Genomic DNA, 14,096 nt, shown 5'->3' with positions numbered 1-14,096 from the left:
GAGCCTCTAGTCCAATCAAATGACTTGACGTTGAACTCAGTGTGCACTTCGGCAAATTCACGAACGCGGCCTTAGTCTTAGTCTTGTGACGCCTCCCACTCTGCCTGCTGCCTATTGGCTGTTCTGTTGTTTCCTTTAGGAGCCTTGGCAGAGTGGGGAGGGCGTCGGCCTAACTAGTGTCACCTGGGTTTGGGGAGTTGAGGATATAAATGGTGGGTTTGTCCTCAGCTCTCTCTCTCTCTCTCTCTCTTCCATTTACCCGTCTTCCATCTAGGGTCCTGTTGAGGTCTCTGGTTACCTGGGTTTTGGGCCTCCTGTTTTTACACTACATACATACACCCCTCACACACACACAACACACATTTTACACTCATTCACTCATGGCATACACTACTGATTCTTATCCATATTCTTATACATACCAGTAGGTTATTTAGCTTAATTTGCTTTATTAGGTTAATAAAAATAATTTTCTAAGTTAAACACGTGTGGACTCCTTTCTGTTTGCCGCTACCTTCGGGTTTGTGACAGTCTTCAGACGAAGATGCACATTAGTTTTAGTCATCAACGAACATTTGACTAAAATGTGTGTGTGTGTCTGTTGTAAACTAAAACTACACTAAAATGTTTTCAGTTTTTCGTGAGCTAAAACTAAAGAAGGATCTAAATGTGACTAAAAACGAATGTGCATCTTTGTCTAAAGACTAAGACTAAATTTTAAAAAAAGTAAAATAGCCTTCCAAAATCAACACGGCAGCAAACCAACGATTGGAGATGATGTGAACGCTGGAGGGCAGCGCTGTTGGTTTCAGCTCCGGCCTTTTGCAGCGGTTGTGGCTTCTTTACGGCGGCTGCTGCGGTGGATGAAGGACTTCTCCTCCCACTTGTTGGGGGGCAGCATGTGGGCCCCGTTATGGATACACAGGATGGTCATCTCCTCCGCATACTGGAGGTTGGCCAGGAGCTGGAGACACACACACACACACACACACGTGAATTTACATGTATACACAGACAGACAGACACGTGAATTTACATGAACAGACACACAGACACAGACACACACACACACACACACACACACACACACACACACAGGTAACTCACCTTGGGTGTGATAAAGAAGTACTGAGAGGTGGTCTCCTTGCATGCGGTCCTGACCACGATGTCAAACACTCTCCTCTCGTTGACCGGGTCCATACCCTGGTGGAGGAGATGGACATCTATCAGAACCCTCCCTATTGTTCCATCTCTAGCTGGCTGCGTTCGTAAATTCGCTCTGAGAGCGCCTGAGCGCACACTGGGTTCAACGTCATAAAGGGACCACGTAATCTGATTGGTCAAGAGGCATTCCATGAGTGCTGATCAGATTCCTGAGGGAATTTACGAACGCAGCCTATCAGAACCCTCTGTATTACTCCATGTCCTGCAGGCAGGTGTGTGGGTGGAGGGCAGAGTCAACTCCACCTACGGGACTGGCGTAGGGCAGGAGTGTGTGTGTGAGTGTGTGTGTGTGTGGGTGTATTGCTTCAGGGAGTGATTCAGCATGTGTCTGTTACACCATGTTCCATGGTATTTGGTTATTACAAATTGTAGGAAGCAGCAGCAGTGGTGTGTGTGTGTGTTCTAATCCAACCTTTTGTAGTGTAGAGCCAGAAGAACAAAAACAAATGCTTCACTGTCAAGCAGGGCGCTGTATACAGTATATCTCAAAAGTGAGTACACCCTTTAGATTTTTGCAAATATTCTGTCATATCCTTTCAGGGGATAACACTATCTTAATGAAACTTTGATATAACTTAAAGTAGTCAGTGTGCTGCTTGAATAACAGTATAGATTTATTGTCCATTGAAAATTACTCAGTACACAGCTGTTAATGTCTAAACAGCTGGCAACAGAAGTGAGTACACCCCATAGTGAACATGTCTATATTGTGCCCAAAGTGTCAATATTTTGTGTGACCACCATTGTTATCTAGCACTGCTTTAACCCTCCTGGGCATGGAATTCACCAGAGCTGCACAGGTTGCTTCTGGAATCTTCTTCCACTCCTCCATGACGACATCACGGAGCCCACGGATGTTGGACACCTTGCACTCCTCCACCTTCCTCTTGAGGATGCCCCACATGTGCTCAATTGGGTTTAGGTCTGGAGACATACTTGGCCAGTCCATCACCTTAACCTTCAGCTTCTTCAGCAAGGCCGTTGTCATCTTGGAGGTGTGTTTAGGGTCATTATCATGTTGGAAAACTGCCCTAAAAAACGGCCCAGTTTCCGAAGAGAGGGGATCATGCTCTGCTGCAGGATGTCACAGTATATATTGGAATTCATGTGTCCCTCAATGAAATGCAGCTCCCCAGTGCCGGCAGCACTCATGCAGCCCCAGACCATGATGCTGCCACCACCATGCTTGACTGTAGGCAAAACACATTTGTCTTGGTACTCGTCACCAGGGTGCCGCCACACACGCCGGACACCATCTGACCCAAACAGGTTTATTTTGGTCTCATCAGACCACAGGACATAGTTCCAGTAACTCATGTTCTTGGATTCATTGTCTTCAGCAAACTGTTTGCGGGCTTTCTTATGCATCGGTTTCAGAAGAGGCTTCTGTCTGGGGCGACGGCCATACAAACCGATTTGATGCAGTGTGCGGCGTATGGTCTGGGCACTGACAGGCTGACATCCCACTTCTGCAACCTCTGCAGCAATGCTGGAAGCACTCGCACGTCTATTTTTGGAAACCAACCTCTGGATATGACGCTGAGCACGTGGACTCAACTTCTTTGGTCGACCCTGGCGAGGCCTGTTCCGAGTGGAACCTGTCCTGGAAAACCGCTGTATGATCTTAGCCACTGTGCTGCAACTCATTTTCAGGGTGTTGGCAATCTTCTTATAGCCAAGGCCATCTTTGTGAAGCGCAATAATCCTTTTTTTCAGCCGCCCAGAGAGTTCCTTGCCATGAGGTGCCATGTTGTCCAGCATTCAGAGAGAATTGTGCCCAAAACACAAAATTTAACAGCCCTGCTTATCATTTACACCTGAATCCTTGTAACACTAACGAGTCACATGACACCAGGGCGGGAAAACAACATAATTGGGCACAATTAGGACATGTTCACTATGGGGTGTACTCACTTTTGTTGCCAGCTGTTTAGACATTAACAGCTGTGTACTGAGTAATTTTCAAAGGACAATACATCTATACTGTTATTCAAGCAGCACACTGACTACTTTAAGTTATATCAAAGTTACAGTAGGATAATGTTATCCCCTGAAAGGATATAACAGAATATTTGCAAAAATCTAAAGGGTGTACTCACTTTTGAGATATACTTTATATACACACTCACGCAACACTTTATTAGGAACACTACACTAACACTGAGTAGGGCCTCCCTTTGCTCTCAGAACAACCTCAATTCTTCATGGCCTTGATTCTACAAGACAAGAAACATTCCTTTGAGATTCTGGTCCATGATGACATGATTGCATTTCAGGTGCACTGTCAAGCTGTCACAGAGACAGACAGACACACACCCTGTGTGTGTGTGTGTGTGTGTGTGTGTGTGTGTGTGTGTGTGTGTGTGTGTGTGTGGTACCTGGTTGATCTCGTCCACCACTCTGAAGGGGTGTGTGTCTGTCTGTCTCTCTGTGTGTGTATGTCTCTGTATGTGTGTGTGTGTGTGTGTGTGTGTGTCTGTCTCTGTGTGTGTGTGAGTGTGTGTGTGTGTGTGTGTGTGTGTGTGTGTGTGTGTGTGTGTGTGTGTGTGTGTGTGTGGTACCTGGTTGATCTCGTCCACCACTCTGAAGGGGTGTGTGTCTGTCTGTCTCTGTGCGTGTGTGTGTGTGTGTGTGTGTGGTACCTGGTTAATGTCGTCCACCACTCTGAAGGGGTGTGTGTCTGTCTGTCTCTGTGCGTGTGTGTGTGATTGTGTGTGTGTGCGTGTGTCTGTCTCTCTGTGTGTGTGTGTGTGTGTGTGTGTGTGTGTGTGTCTGTCTCTGTGTGTGTGTGTGTGTGTCTGTCTCTGTGTGTGTGTGTGTGTGTGTGTGTGTGTGTGTGTGTGGTACCTGGTTGATCTCGTCCACCACTCTGAAGGGGTGTGTGTCTGTCTGTCTCTCTGTGTGTGTATGTCTCTGTATGTGTCTGTCTCTGTGTGTGCGTGTGTGTGTGTGTGTGTGGTACCTGGTTGATCTCGTCCACCACTCTGAAGGGGCAGCGGTTCAGCTCCTGCAGGGCCATGAGGTAGAGCATGGTGGACACGCTGCGCTCCCCGCCGCTCTGGTGGTGGGCCGTCAGCTCGTGCAGCTCCGTGTTGTTACGGAACTTCACCCGGATACGGATGCCGTACTTGTCGTACTCCTCCTGCAGGGGGCAGACCTGAGTCACACACACACACACCAGGGTTTCCGTTAGAAAAATTTGCCGCCGGACATCGTGTCCGGGAAGATTTCGATTTACCGGACAAACGTGAATTATTCCGGTCATCATATTAAAATATAATACAAATTTTTTTTTTCAAAATCATATTTTTTTTTTCTCCAAATCTAATATAGCTGTTTGTCGCGGTGATTACTGTTGTGTAGCGGCCTATATATGCCATTTAATGTCTATTTCTCATCCGATACGATTAGATGCGAGCTATATAATAATATAACATGATTCGCATGCGCGCTATGCCATTATGTCCAGCGCTGAACGGGCGCCTCACTGGGAACTGAACAGACAGCATCGATCAATGAACGGACTCCACATTACGTTAACTGAAGTTTGTTAAATTGTTTGGGATTAATGTGAGTTTTCAATTTTCTCTTTCCAGTTTTACCCTTTTTAAAAAAAAATATCAATAAAACAACGTCATTTCTATAACCAGGGGGGTGTTCCATCGACGTCGCTGGAGGAAAGTCTGGGCTTGTTTTGACAAGTCTCGCGAGATCTATCAAGATATGCCTGGATCTTTTTAAGAGTCTCGCGGGACTTGGCGAAGTGGGCCTAGGTTTTCCTTTGGCGACGTTGATGGAACACCCCCCAGGTCTCGCTGGTTGGGAAGGCATTTTCGTTTAGCTGCCTGTCAAATCATACTTAGGGGATAGCCCTGTAAGCTCATACGGGTCTGTATGTCGTCCTGAAGACCGGCTGTTAGATCATATAGCTGAAGTTTGTCTCCATCTTACAACACTACTTTACATTGTTAGCAGGCTCATAAAACAAGCCGTGTTAGTTGACTAGCGATGTGTCATTGATTTTCGACAACGCGGAAATGTATTCACATTTTTCGAAAGAAAAGTCAAAGCATTAGAACGTAGAACGGAACATCGCACGCGCGCGGAAAGCCACCGGCCCCGATTTGGCCAGAACTTTTTTTTCCGTCAGGAGATTTTCTTTTTGTTGCTTGAATCCCTGGGCTCCCCCGCACACCGTGATTTAATTCGCACACTGTCTTAGTGTAAATGTTGTCCGTTTCGTTTGTTATCCTTGTTATTGTGCGATAAAGATAAGGCTTTCCGCTTCGGGCCACCATTTTCGGCTGGGCACCGGACACACACACACTCGTGCACGCGCGGCACTGCCCGAGAGAGAAGGACCCGCCCCCTTTGGTTAGCCTATAGGCTGGCTGGAGGGGGCGGGTCCTTCTCTCTCGGGCAGTGTGTGTGTGTGGGTGTGTGTGTGTTTGGTGCTCAGCTGAGAATGGTGGTGATTATTTTCACCGGACATTTTGTCCGACGAGTTTTCAGTTTGTCGGACTTCAACAAATGTTACCGGACAAAGACCGGTAATTACCGGTTAACGGAAACCCTGACACACACACACACACACATGGCACCTCTCTGCTGCTACCAGTGTTAACTCATTCAGTGCCGAGAGGGTGAATAAAGTCAGTCTCCCAAATTGTCAATGTTCTTGAGTGCCATGGGGTGACTGTATTCACCAGAGATGCATAAATGATGATGGTTCATTTTGTAGCCAATCAAAGCATTGTTGCTAGGTAGTAAGTAGTAAGTAAGCCTTGAGAACCGATGGTTCTCGAGCCTAAGGGACCCGTAGGCGGCAGGAGCCTATCTCCTGTTTCCGTAGCGTGAGGTGGCTTGATGTACAAGTACAAGTACACCCCCTGGACATGACGCTGGTATGTCGTAGGGTCTTACCCCCAATCCAACCCTTAATGCTGAGTGCCAAGCAGGGAGGCATCGGGTACCATCTATATATTCTTTGGTATGACTCCGGGGCCGGGGATCGAACTCACGACCTCCCAATCTCAGGGCGGACATCTCTAACCGCAAAGGCCACTGAGCTGGTAAAACAAAACATTGTTGCTAGGTTGTTGCTAGGTAAACACCACATAAAACACTTGGCACTCGAGGTGGTGAGTGTTCCGGAATTCTTTGGCAGTTGGTGAGTTAAAGAATCAATTTGAACCCCCTCGGGTTGTTCCTGGGTCTCCTATAAACATTTCTCTGGGTCGTGAGTCAGTCCCCAAATGGCCTCCACTCTCTCGTTTCGTCTAAACATACACCTACCCTGTTGTTGAGTTCATCGCCTATCTCCCTAAACAACAGATGGTCTTTGCCAAGGACAAAGTCGATAAAGCTGTGTGTTTCTGCTCTGGAAGAAAAAAAGTGAGCTATGCCTTCTCTCTCCGAAAAACAAGGGTTGACTGTTAAATTGATTCTGTTTTAATAAATGTATTTGACAGATGTTTGACTGCACGTCTCTTCTCCTTTTCTCTGGAGCCAGACACCAGCTCCAATGACTGGTGGAGTGTGGCTAGCACTCCCAGACAGACAGAGAGGAAGGAGGAGATAGTTCTCCTTTATCACACCGATACAGAGGGTCAAAGAGGGTGTGTATGTGTGTGTGTGTGTGTGTGTGTGTGTGTGTGTGTGTGTGTGTGTGCGTGCGTGTGTGTGTGTGGTTAGTGTGCATACCTCGCTCTCAGAGTGCAGGTCCACCTCCCCGGCACACTGCATGGAGCGGAAGAAAGCACTGAACTTCTCATTGATCTGTTCCACCAGCTGCTTCAGAGGGTTCAACCAAAGCTCCTTCGCCTGAGTGTGTGTATGTGTGTGTGAGTGTGTGTGAGTGTGTGTGTGTGTGTGTGTGAGTGTGTGAGTGTGTGTGTGTGTGTGCGCCACACAGAGAGGGAGAGGGGGGGAAAGAGGAGGAGAGAGAAAAAGAGAGAAACAACATTTAGATTTTTGCCAGGAAACTACACAGATATCATACACGCACACACACACACACACACACACACACACACACACACACAGCGGGGTGGTGTGTGTAGTGACCTCTGATATGTTCTGTCTGTAGGTGTCCAGGGCGTTGCTCCGGTCCTCTAACTCCTTCTCCAGGCTCTTGATCTCCTGCTCTCTCCTGTTGTACTCATCCACCACCTGGGGGAGGAGGGACACCTGTCATACTCACACAAACACTGCTCCTCTCTTACACACACACACACACACGCACACGCACACGCACACGCACACGCACACGCACACACACACACACACACACACACACACACACACACACACACACACACACCTCCTCTCTTTTACACACACACACACTCCTCATTTCTTCCTCTCTCTCCTGTTGTACTCATCCACCACCTGGGAGGAGGGGACACCACATCTGTCACTCACACACACACATACACACACACACACACACACACACACACACTCCTTTTTTCCTCTATCCATCACCTCAAACCCCCCCCCCCCCCCCGGGACACCACATCTGTCACCTACACACACAGACAACTACTTTTTTCCTCTCTCCATCACCTCAAAATGTCCCCCCCCCCCCCTTTCATCTCTCTCCCTCTCCCTCTCACGTACGTTTTCGCTGAGGCCGGTGAAGCATTCTGCTCTGGCCCTCTCCTCGTTCAGCCTGGCATCGATCTCATCCAGGGAGGTGGGCAGCTGGCTGAAGGCCTGGGGAACACAAGACAAGATGAATGGATGGAGGAGTAAATGGATTAACTCATTAAGAATTAATTCATTAATTAATTATAGGGGTAGTGGTGGCCTGGCGGATACTGAGTTGGTCTGGTGATCCGAAGGTCATGAGTTCAAATCCCACCTGGGAACACCAACACTTAGTGTGATCTTGAGTAAGGCACTTGTTGGGGCGGCTGTGGTGCAGGAGGTAGAGCCACGTGTCTAATGATCGCAAGGTTGGCAGATCGGCGGTTCGAGCCCCGGCTGGCCACATGTCAAAGTGTCCTTGGGCAAGACACTGAACCCCAAATTGCTCCCAGTGAGCGGGTGTGTGAATGTGTGTGTGGATGGGTGAATGAGAGGCCGTTGTAAAGTGCTTTGGATAAAGGCGCTATATAAGTGCAATCCATTTAAATGGTAAACATTTTGTTAATATTGAGTTTTTATTGAGTTAATGAAATACAGTCACAGCCCAAAATATTGCACTTCCATCAGAGAATGCACCACTTCTCCCAGAAAAATGTTGCAACACCAAAGCATTTGAAATTGCAACAATTTCCTGGGAGTAGAGGTGCATTATCTAACTAGGTGCCAATCCTTTTTTCCTTTTTTTTTTAGATCTGTGTGGAATGATATCAGATTTGGCTTTTTTTCTCTGCTTTTTTTGTGTTGTTCCAATGAAAACAAAATAAATAAACATGTGAATAGCAAAGCATATGTAATTGCAACAATCTTCCGGGAGAAGTGATGCATTATCTGACTGTGATGATGTGTTGAAGCCAAGGGCGAAATAGTCAGTCACACATTGGGGGGGGACACTTTGGGGGGAAGCCTCTCTATCCAACGAATATGCTCTTCACCAAACATTAACCAAACTCTCTCCTTTTACAATTACCGGTTCTTAAATAATGAAGCTTTCAACAGCACTACTACAGGTATGTTACTCTTGCTACCTGTTCAGCCTGCCTGCTCTGACCTCCTTTGTTGCTGCATACTCATCCTGCCTGCTCACCTCACCTTCCCTGATGTTTCCAAATACCTGAAATTCCAAATGATTAGGTCAGAAACACCCCAAACCAGCCAAATGTCCAGATAACACCAATCAAAACTCTTCTATTTCCCCAGTCTGATTCTACATTTAACCTGCTTCACATTTTTTTTTCTCTGAATGAAACATATATACTATTAGCTTTATATCAAGGTCTTTGTGCGATTTCACATTATGTCATAAACACCTTAACACTTAACAGGTGGAGAGGGGTATTCTGTAGTAGGCCTATCCCTTTAATGACTTGCCTCAGCATCCACCCTACTGTCCCTCACATCTCTCTGACTCTCCGCCTCTGCTCAGACTCACTAAAATAAACTGACCCTGTGCATGTCCGGGGGCACGGCCACCTCCCCTGGGTCCATGTTGCAGATCTCCCGGGCCCGCCGCATCAGGTGCTTACAGGTGTCCGTCAAACGGGCCTTCCACTGCTCCAGCTGGTTGTACACTTGCTGGCACACGCACACACACACACGCACAGTTAACACTCATTATTTCTGTGTCAGACCGTGGGAGTGTGATGAGATGGCGTGTGTAAGACACTGTGTGTGTGTGTGTGTGTGTGTGTGTGCGTGTGACCTCCTGACCTCTAGGGTCCTGTGCTCGGCCGAGCCGTCCCTGCAGTCGTTCTCCAGCTTGCTCTTCTCTGCCGTCAGGCTCACAGTCTCCAAAGTCATGTACACCTTCTCCATGCTCAGCATGGCCCTCGACTAGGAGAGGAGGAGGGAGGGAGGGAGGGAGAGAGAGAGGGAGGGAGGGAGAGGGGAGGGAGAGAGGGAGGGAGGGAGGGAGGGAAGGAGGGAGGGAGGGAGGGGGTAGGGTAGGAGAAGCGGAACACATGAATGTGTGAATGCTGTACGTGTGTATCATTAGAAGACACGCCTATAAACTCCAGACCTACTGTAGGAGCCACAGTGGTGAGGTGTGTGTGTGTGTGTGTGTGTGTGAGTGTGTGTGTGTGTGTGTGTGTGTGTGTCCGCGTGCGTATCTGAGCCCTGCTCCATGACCCAGACGTACCTTCATGTGGGTCATGAACTCGGCCACGATGGCCACCTTCTGGGTGTTGACGGAGGAGACCCGGGCGCTGGTGTCCTCCTCAGCCTTCCTCAGGTCAATACCACCCTGCTCCATCTGTCTCAGACTAGAGAGAGAGGGGGGGGAGGGAGGGAGGGGGAGGACAGAGAGGACAGGGAGGGAGGGAGGGAGGAGAGGACAGGGAGGGAGGGGAGGACAGAGAGAGAGGACAGGGAGGGAGGGAGGGAAAGGACAGGACAGGGAGGGAGGGATGGGAGGACAGAAAGAGAGGACAGGGAGGGATGGAGGGAGGGAGGAGAGGACAGAGAGAGAGGGGGGTATAGAATAAATACGACAAACACTTTCATGTGAAGACACATTGGTTGTGTTCCAAAATGCGTTCTATGCGATCTAGAGTGTATACCACATACTGATATGTATAGTATAGAATAGTATAGTATAGTCCATCTGTGTGTGTGTGTGTGTGTGTGTGTGTGTGTGTGTGTGTGTGTGAGCATGATATCTGTGTAGTTTTCTTCCTGGCTTATCTTCCTGGCGCGCTCCTGCATGGCGCCCACCTGGGCGTCGATGGCCTGCATGTTGGTCTCAATCGCCTGACCGACCGCAGCACGGGGGTCAAAGGTTAACTTCACTTCACCTGTGTAACCTTATACTTTAGCTGATCATGTCGTCGTCGTCCCCCCGAGCCCCCCCGCCCGTCCTTCCGTCTCACTTTCCCTCCCCCAGTCGCCCCCTCCCTCCTTCCTTGCCCCAGTCCCTCCCTCCCTCCCTCAGTCCCTACCTCCCTCCCTCCCCCAGTCTCTCCCTCCCCTCCTCCCTCCCTCGCAGAGTCCCCCCCTCCCTCCCTCCTTCCTTCCCCCAGTCCCCCACTCCCTCCCTCCTTCCCTCGCCGAGTCCCCCCCTCCCTCCCTCCTTCCTTCCCCCAGTCCCTACCTCCCTCCCTCTCTCCCTCCCCCAGTCTCTCCCTCCCTCCCTCCCCCAGTCCCTCCCTCCCCTCCCCCCCAGTCCCTCCCTCTGATCTGCTCCTCCCTCCCCCAGTCCCTCTCTCCCTCCCCTCCTCCTACCTCCCTCCCTCCCCTCCTCCCTCCACCTCCACCTCCCTGCGTTTCTCCTCCGCGTCCACGGCCAGCATGAGCCACTGGGAGGGCCTGATAGCTGAGTTACTGGTGCTGGTATGGTTGGAGTAGACAGAGCGCTTCAGAGAGTACTTCTCGTCCGCCGTGTAAAGCACCTTCAGATAGGGCTCCTGTATCACCTGGGAGACAGAGAGGGAGACAGGGAGGGAGACAGGGAGGGAGACAGGGAGACAGGGAGTTGGGGAGAGAGAGAGAGTTATCTGTCTGTTTATTTACACTTTAGGAGTACTTTTACTGTAAAGCACTTTGGTTGACAAGTGTCATGTGCTATATAAATAAACCGCTACCCACGGTTTATTTATTTTTTGGGCCGCTACCCACACGTTTAGCTGTGTTACTCATTCCACGAATGCATGATCCTTACAAGTTGTACCTTGTAAAGGTGACTAATCAGGCTTTCCAACGATATAAAATACAATACCAATTGGTATTATTAAAGGGGAGGAAGAATCGACTGAAATAACGTTTCCAAACTTTTTTTTGAGGAGTTTACATTTGATTGATTGATTGATTGTCCTCCAATTTCTACCTCCACCAGCCTCCCCTGCGGCTCCCTCAGAGACCTACCGTCTTGATCATGGACTTGGTCTCAACCGTCCCCACGGGGACGTCATGCACCTTGTACTGGTTGCAGAGGTAGCTCATGACCTCGTCAGGGGCGTCGAAGAGCTCGCGCAGGTACGAGAAGAAGCCGAAATGCCTGGAACACCAAGAACAAGGCCGCAAAACAGGCGGTTAACTCACCAACCGCCAAAGAATTCCGGAACACTCACCACCTAGAGTGCCACGTGTTTTATGTGGGGTTGGTGTTAGGTGTGGTAGCCTGTTGAGGGTTAGGGTCGGGGTTAAAGCGCTGACCTCAGGGACTCGAGGGGTCGAGAGGGGGGTCGGTTGGCACAGGACTCCTCTGGGGCGTTGATGGCGTTCACCCTCAGGTTCTGCTTGTCACGGCACTGAGGACGGAGCAGGTTTATTTAACATTTTACACCAAGTAGAGAGCTCAGAAGCCTGGGTCAAAAATGCAGTTGGTTTGCAAGTCTTTTATGTGGTGTTTACCTAGCAACAGTACTTTGATTGGCTCCAAAATTAAGCATCATCATTTATTTTATTATCCCTCCCCCAGTCCCTACCTTCCTCCCTCCCTCTCTCCCCCAGTCCCTCCCTCCCCTCCTTCCTTCCCCCAGTCCCTCCCTCCCTCCTTCCCCCAGTCCCTACCTTCCTCCCCCCTCCCCCCCAGTCTCTCCCTCCCTCCCTCCTCTCCTCCCTCCCTCCCCCAGTCCCTCTCTCCCCTCCTCCCCCAGTCCCCCCCTCCCACCTCACCCTGACCTGCTCCTCCAGCCTGAGTTTCTCCTCCCTCCCTCCCCCAGTCCCATTTTTGTTGAATAAAGTCACCCTTGGCCCTCTAGTGACATTCTAATTGCAATTTTTTTGGCTTCACAGAGTACATTTTGTTGAACCACTTCACCTCTCTATACTGAATATGTTTCCTTTTCGTCAGTTGAAAAATAATAATAATAATAATAATAATTTTCCCTTCAGGGCTCAACCGTAGTACACTGGTCTGTGAACCCTGACCTCTGACCCCTGCTCTCACCTCCGTGAGGAACATCTCCATGTCGTCCTTCCTCTGGAAGACGAAGGAGCGCAGGTCGTTGAAGCTGATGTGGTTCTCCACGTACTTGGCGAAACGAGCCTCGCGGACGTTGATCTGAGGAGGAAGGGGAGGGGTCAATCAGTCTGAACTCCAGGAAGGAGTCACAGGGGAGGGGTCAATCAGTCTGAACTCCAGGAAGGAGTCACAGGGGAGGGGTCAATCAGTCTGAACTACAGGAAGGAGTCACAGGGGAGGGGTCAATCAGTCTGAACTCCAGGAAGGAGTCACAGGGGAGGGGTCAATCAGTCTGAACTCCAGGAAGGAGTCACAGGGGAGGGGTCAATCAGTCTGAACTACAGGAAGGAGTCACAGGGGAGGGGTCAATCAGTCTGAACTCCAGGAAGGAGTCACAGGGGAGGGTTCAATCAGTCTTTGGGCCGGGTTCACAGACGAGGCCTAAGCCTAATCCTAGACTAAAAAGCATCTTCAATGGGGATTTTTTACATTGAAAGTGTGATGTAGTCCAGGACTAGGATTAACCCTTGTCTGTGAAACCAGCCCTTGGTGTTGTAGCTAGCGCGGCCGGTAGGTCGTGAGTATGATCACCGCTCAGGGCAAGCTACTCTGCTCTGCCCCGCCGTTCTCCCACAGTAATACGAGTGCTACTCTGTGCTCTCACCACTAGCAACTAGCAGCATGGGTTCATAGAGGTGGTTCTGTGATCTCACCACTAGCAACTAGCAGCATGGGTTCATAGAGGTGGTTCTGTGATCTCACCACTAGCAACTAGCAGCATGGGTTCATAGAGGTGGTTCTGTGATCTCACCACTAGCAACTAGCAGCATGGGTTCATAGAGGTGGTTCTGTGATCTCACCACTAGCAACTAGCAGCATGGGTTCTAGAGGTGGATCTCTGCTCTCACCACTAGCAGCATGGGTTCATAGAGGTGGTTCTGTGATCTCACCACTAGCAGCATGGGTTCATAGACGTTGCCGGCGAAGATTTTTCTGTTCTGCCTCAGCCACTGGAGGGCAGCGTAGGTGTCCCTGGACCGCCCCCTCAGCTTCTCCTCCTTTATGTTCATCATGTCGTCCAGGCTCCGCAGCTTGTTCCTCAACACTAGGAGAGAATGAACAGTTTATTCCTCAACACTAGGAGAGAGAGACAGCTTGTTATATAACAGATATGCTCCAAAACAATGCAATGTGTCCTCTCACTCCATACAATAGGCTAGGCGACAGTCCAGTGCCTCACTCTAACTCACGGGTAGCTTGGTAGGCTACCACTAGCTAGCCTTTAGCTTATCACCTCTGCTCTACCACTGACGTTAGCCAG

At 49.6% G+C, this 14,096-nt stretch overlaps 1 protein-coding gene across 1 annotated transcript; it reads right to left on the bottom strand.

Annotated features, from left to right (window-relative positions):
- Positions 1-808: 808 nt before the first annotated feature.
- On the bottom strand, positions 809-13,848 carry LOC308163861 (structural maintenance of chromosomes protein 5-like; the record flags this gene model as incomplete). Its single annotated transcript, XM_080538045.1, has 15 exons — positions 809-964; positions 1,108-1,203; positions 4,187-4,366; positions 6,928-7,047; positions 7,291-7,395; positions 7,846-7,941; positions 9,319-9,447; positions 9,583-9,705; positions 10,013-10,136; positions 10,526-10,623; positions 11,121-11,285; positions 11,734-11,866; positions 12,025-12,119; positions 12,761-12,874; positions 13,726-13,848. 15 exons carry the CDS (start codon positions 13,846-13,848, stop codon positions 809-811), a joined length of 1,857 nt encoding a protein of 618 aa, XP_080394171.1.
- Between the last annotated feature and the right edge of the window lie 248 nt (positions 13,849-14,096).

The sequence above is a fragment of the Nansenia antarctica genome (genome assembly GCF_963989245.1).
Source record: "Nansenia antarctica genome assembly, chromosome: 8".
NCBI classification, from domain to species: domain Eukaryota; kingdom Metazoa; phylum Chordata; class Actinopteri; order Argentiniformes; family Microstomatidae; genus Nansenia; species Nansenia antarctica.
Note: the sequence above shows the minus strand (reverse complement) of the source record. Positions and strands in the feature narration are given on the sequence as shown.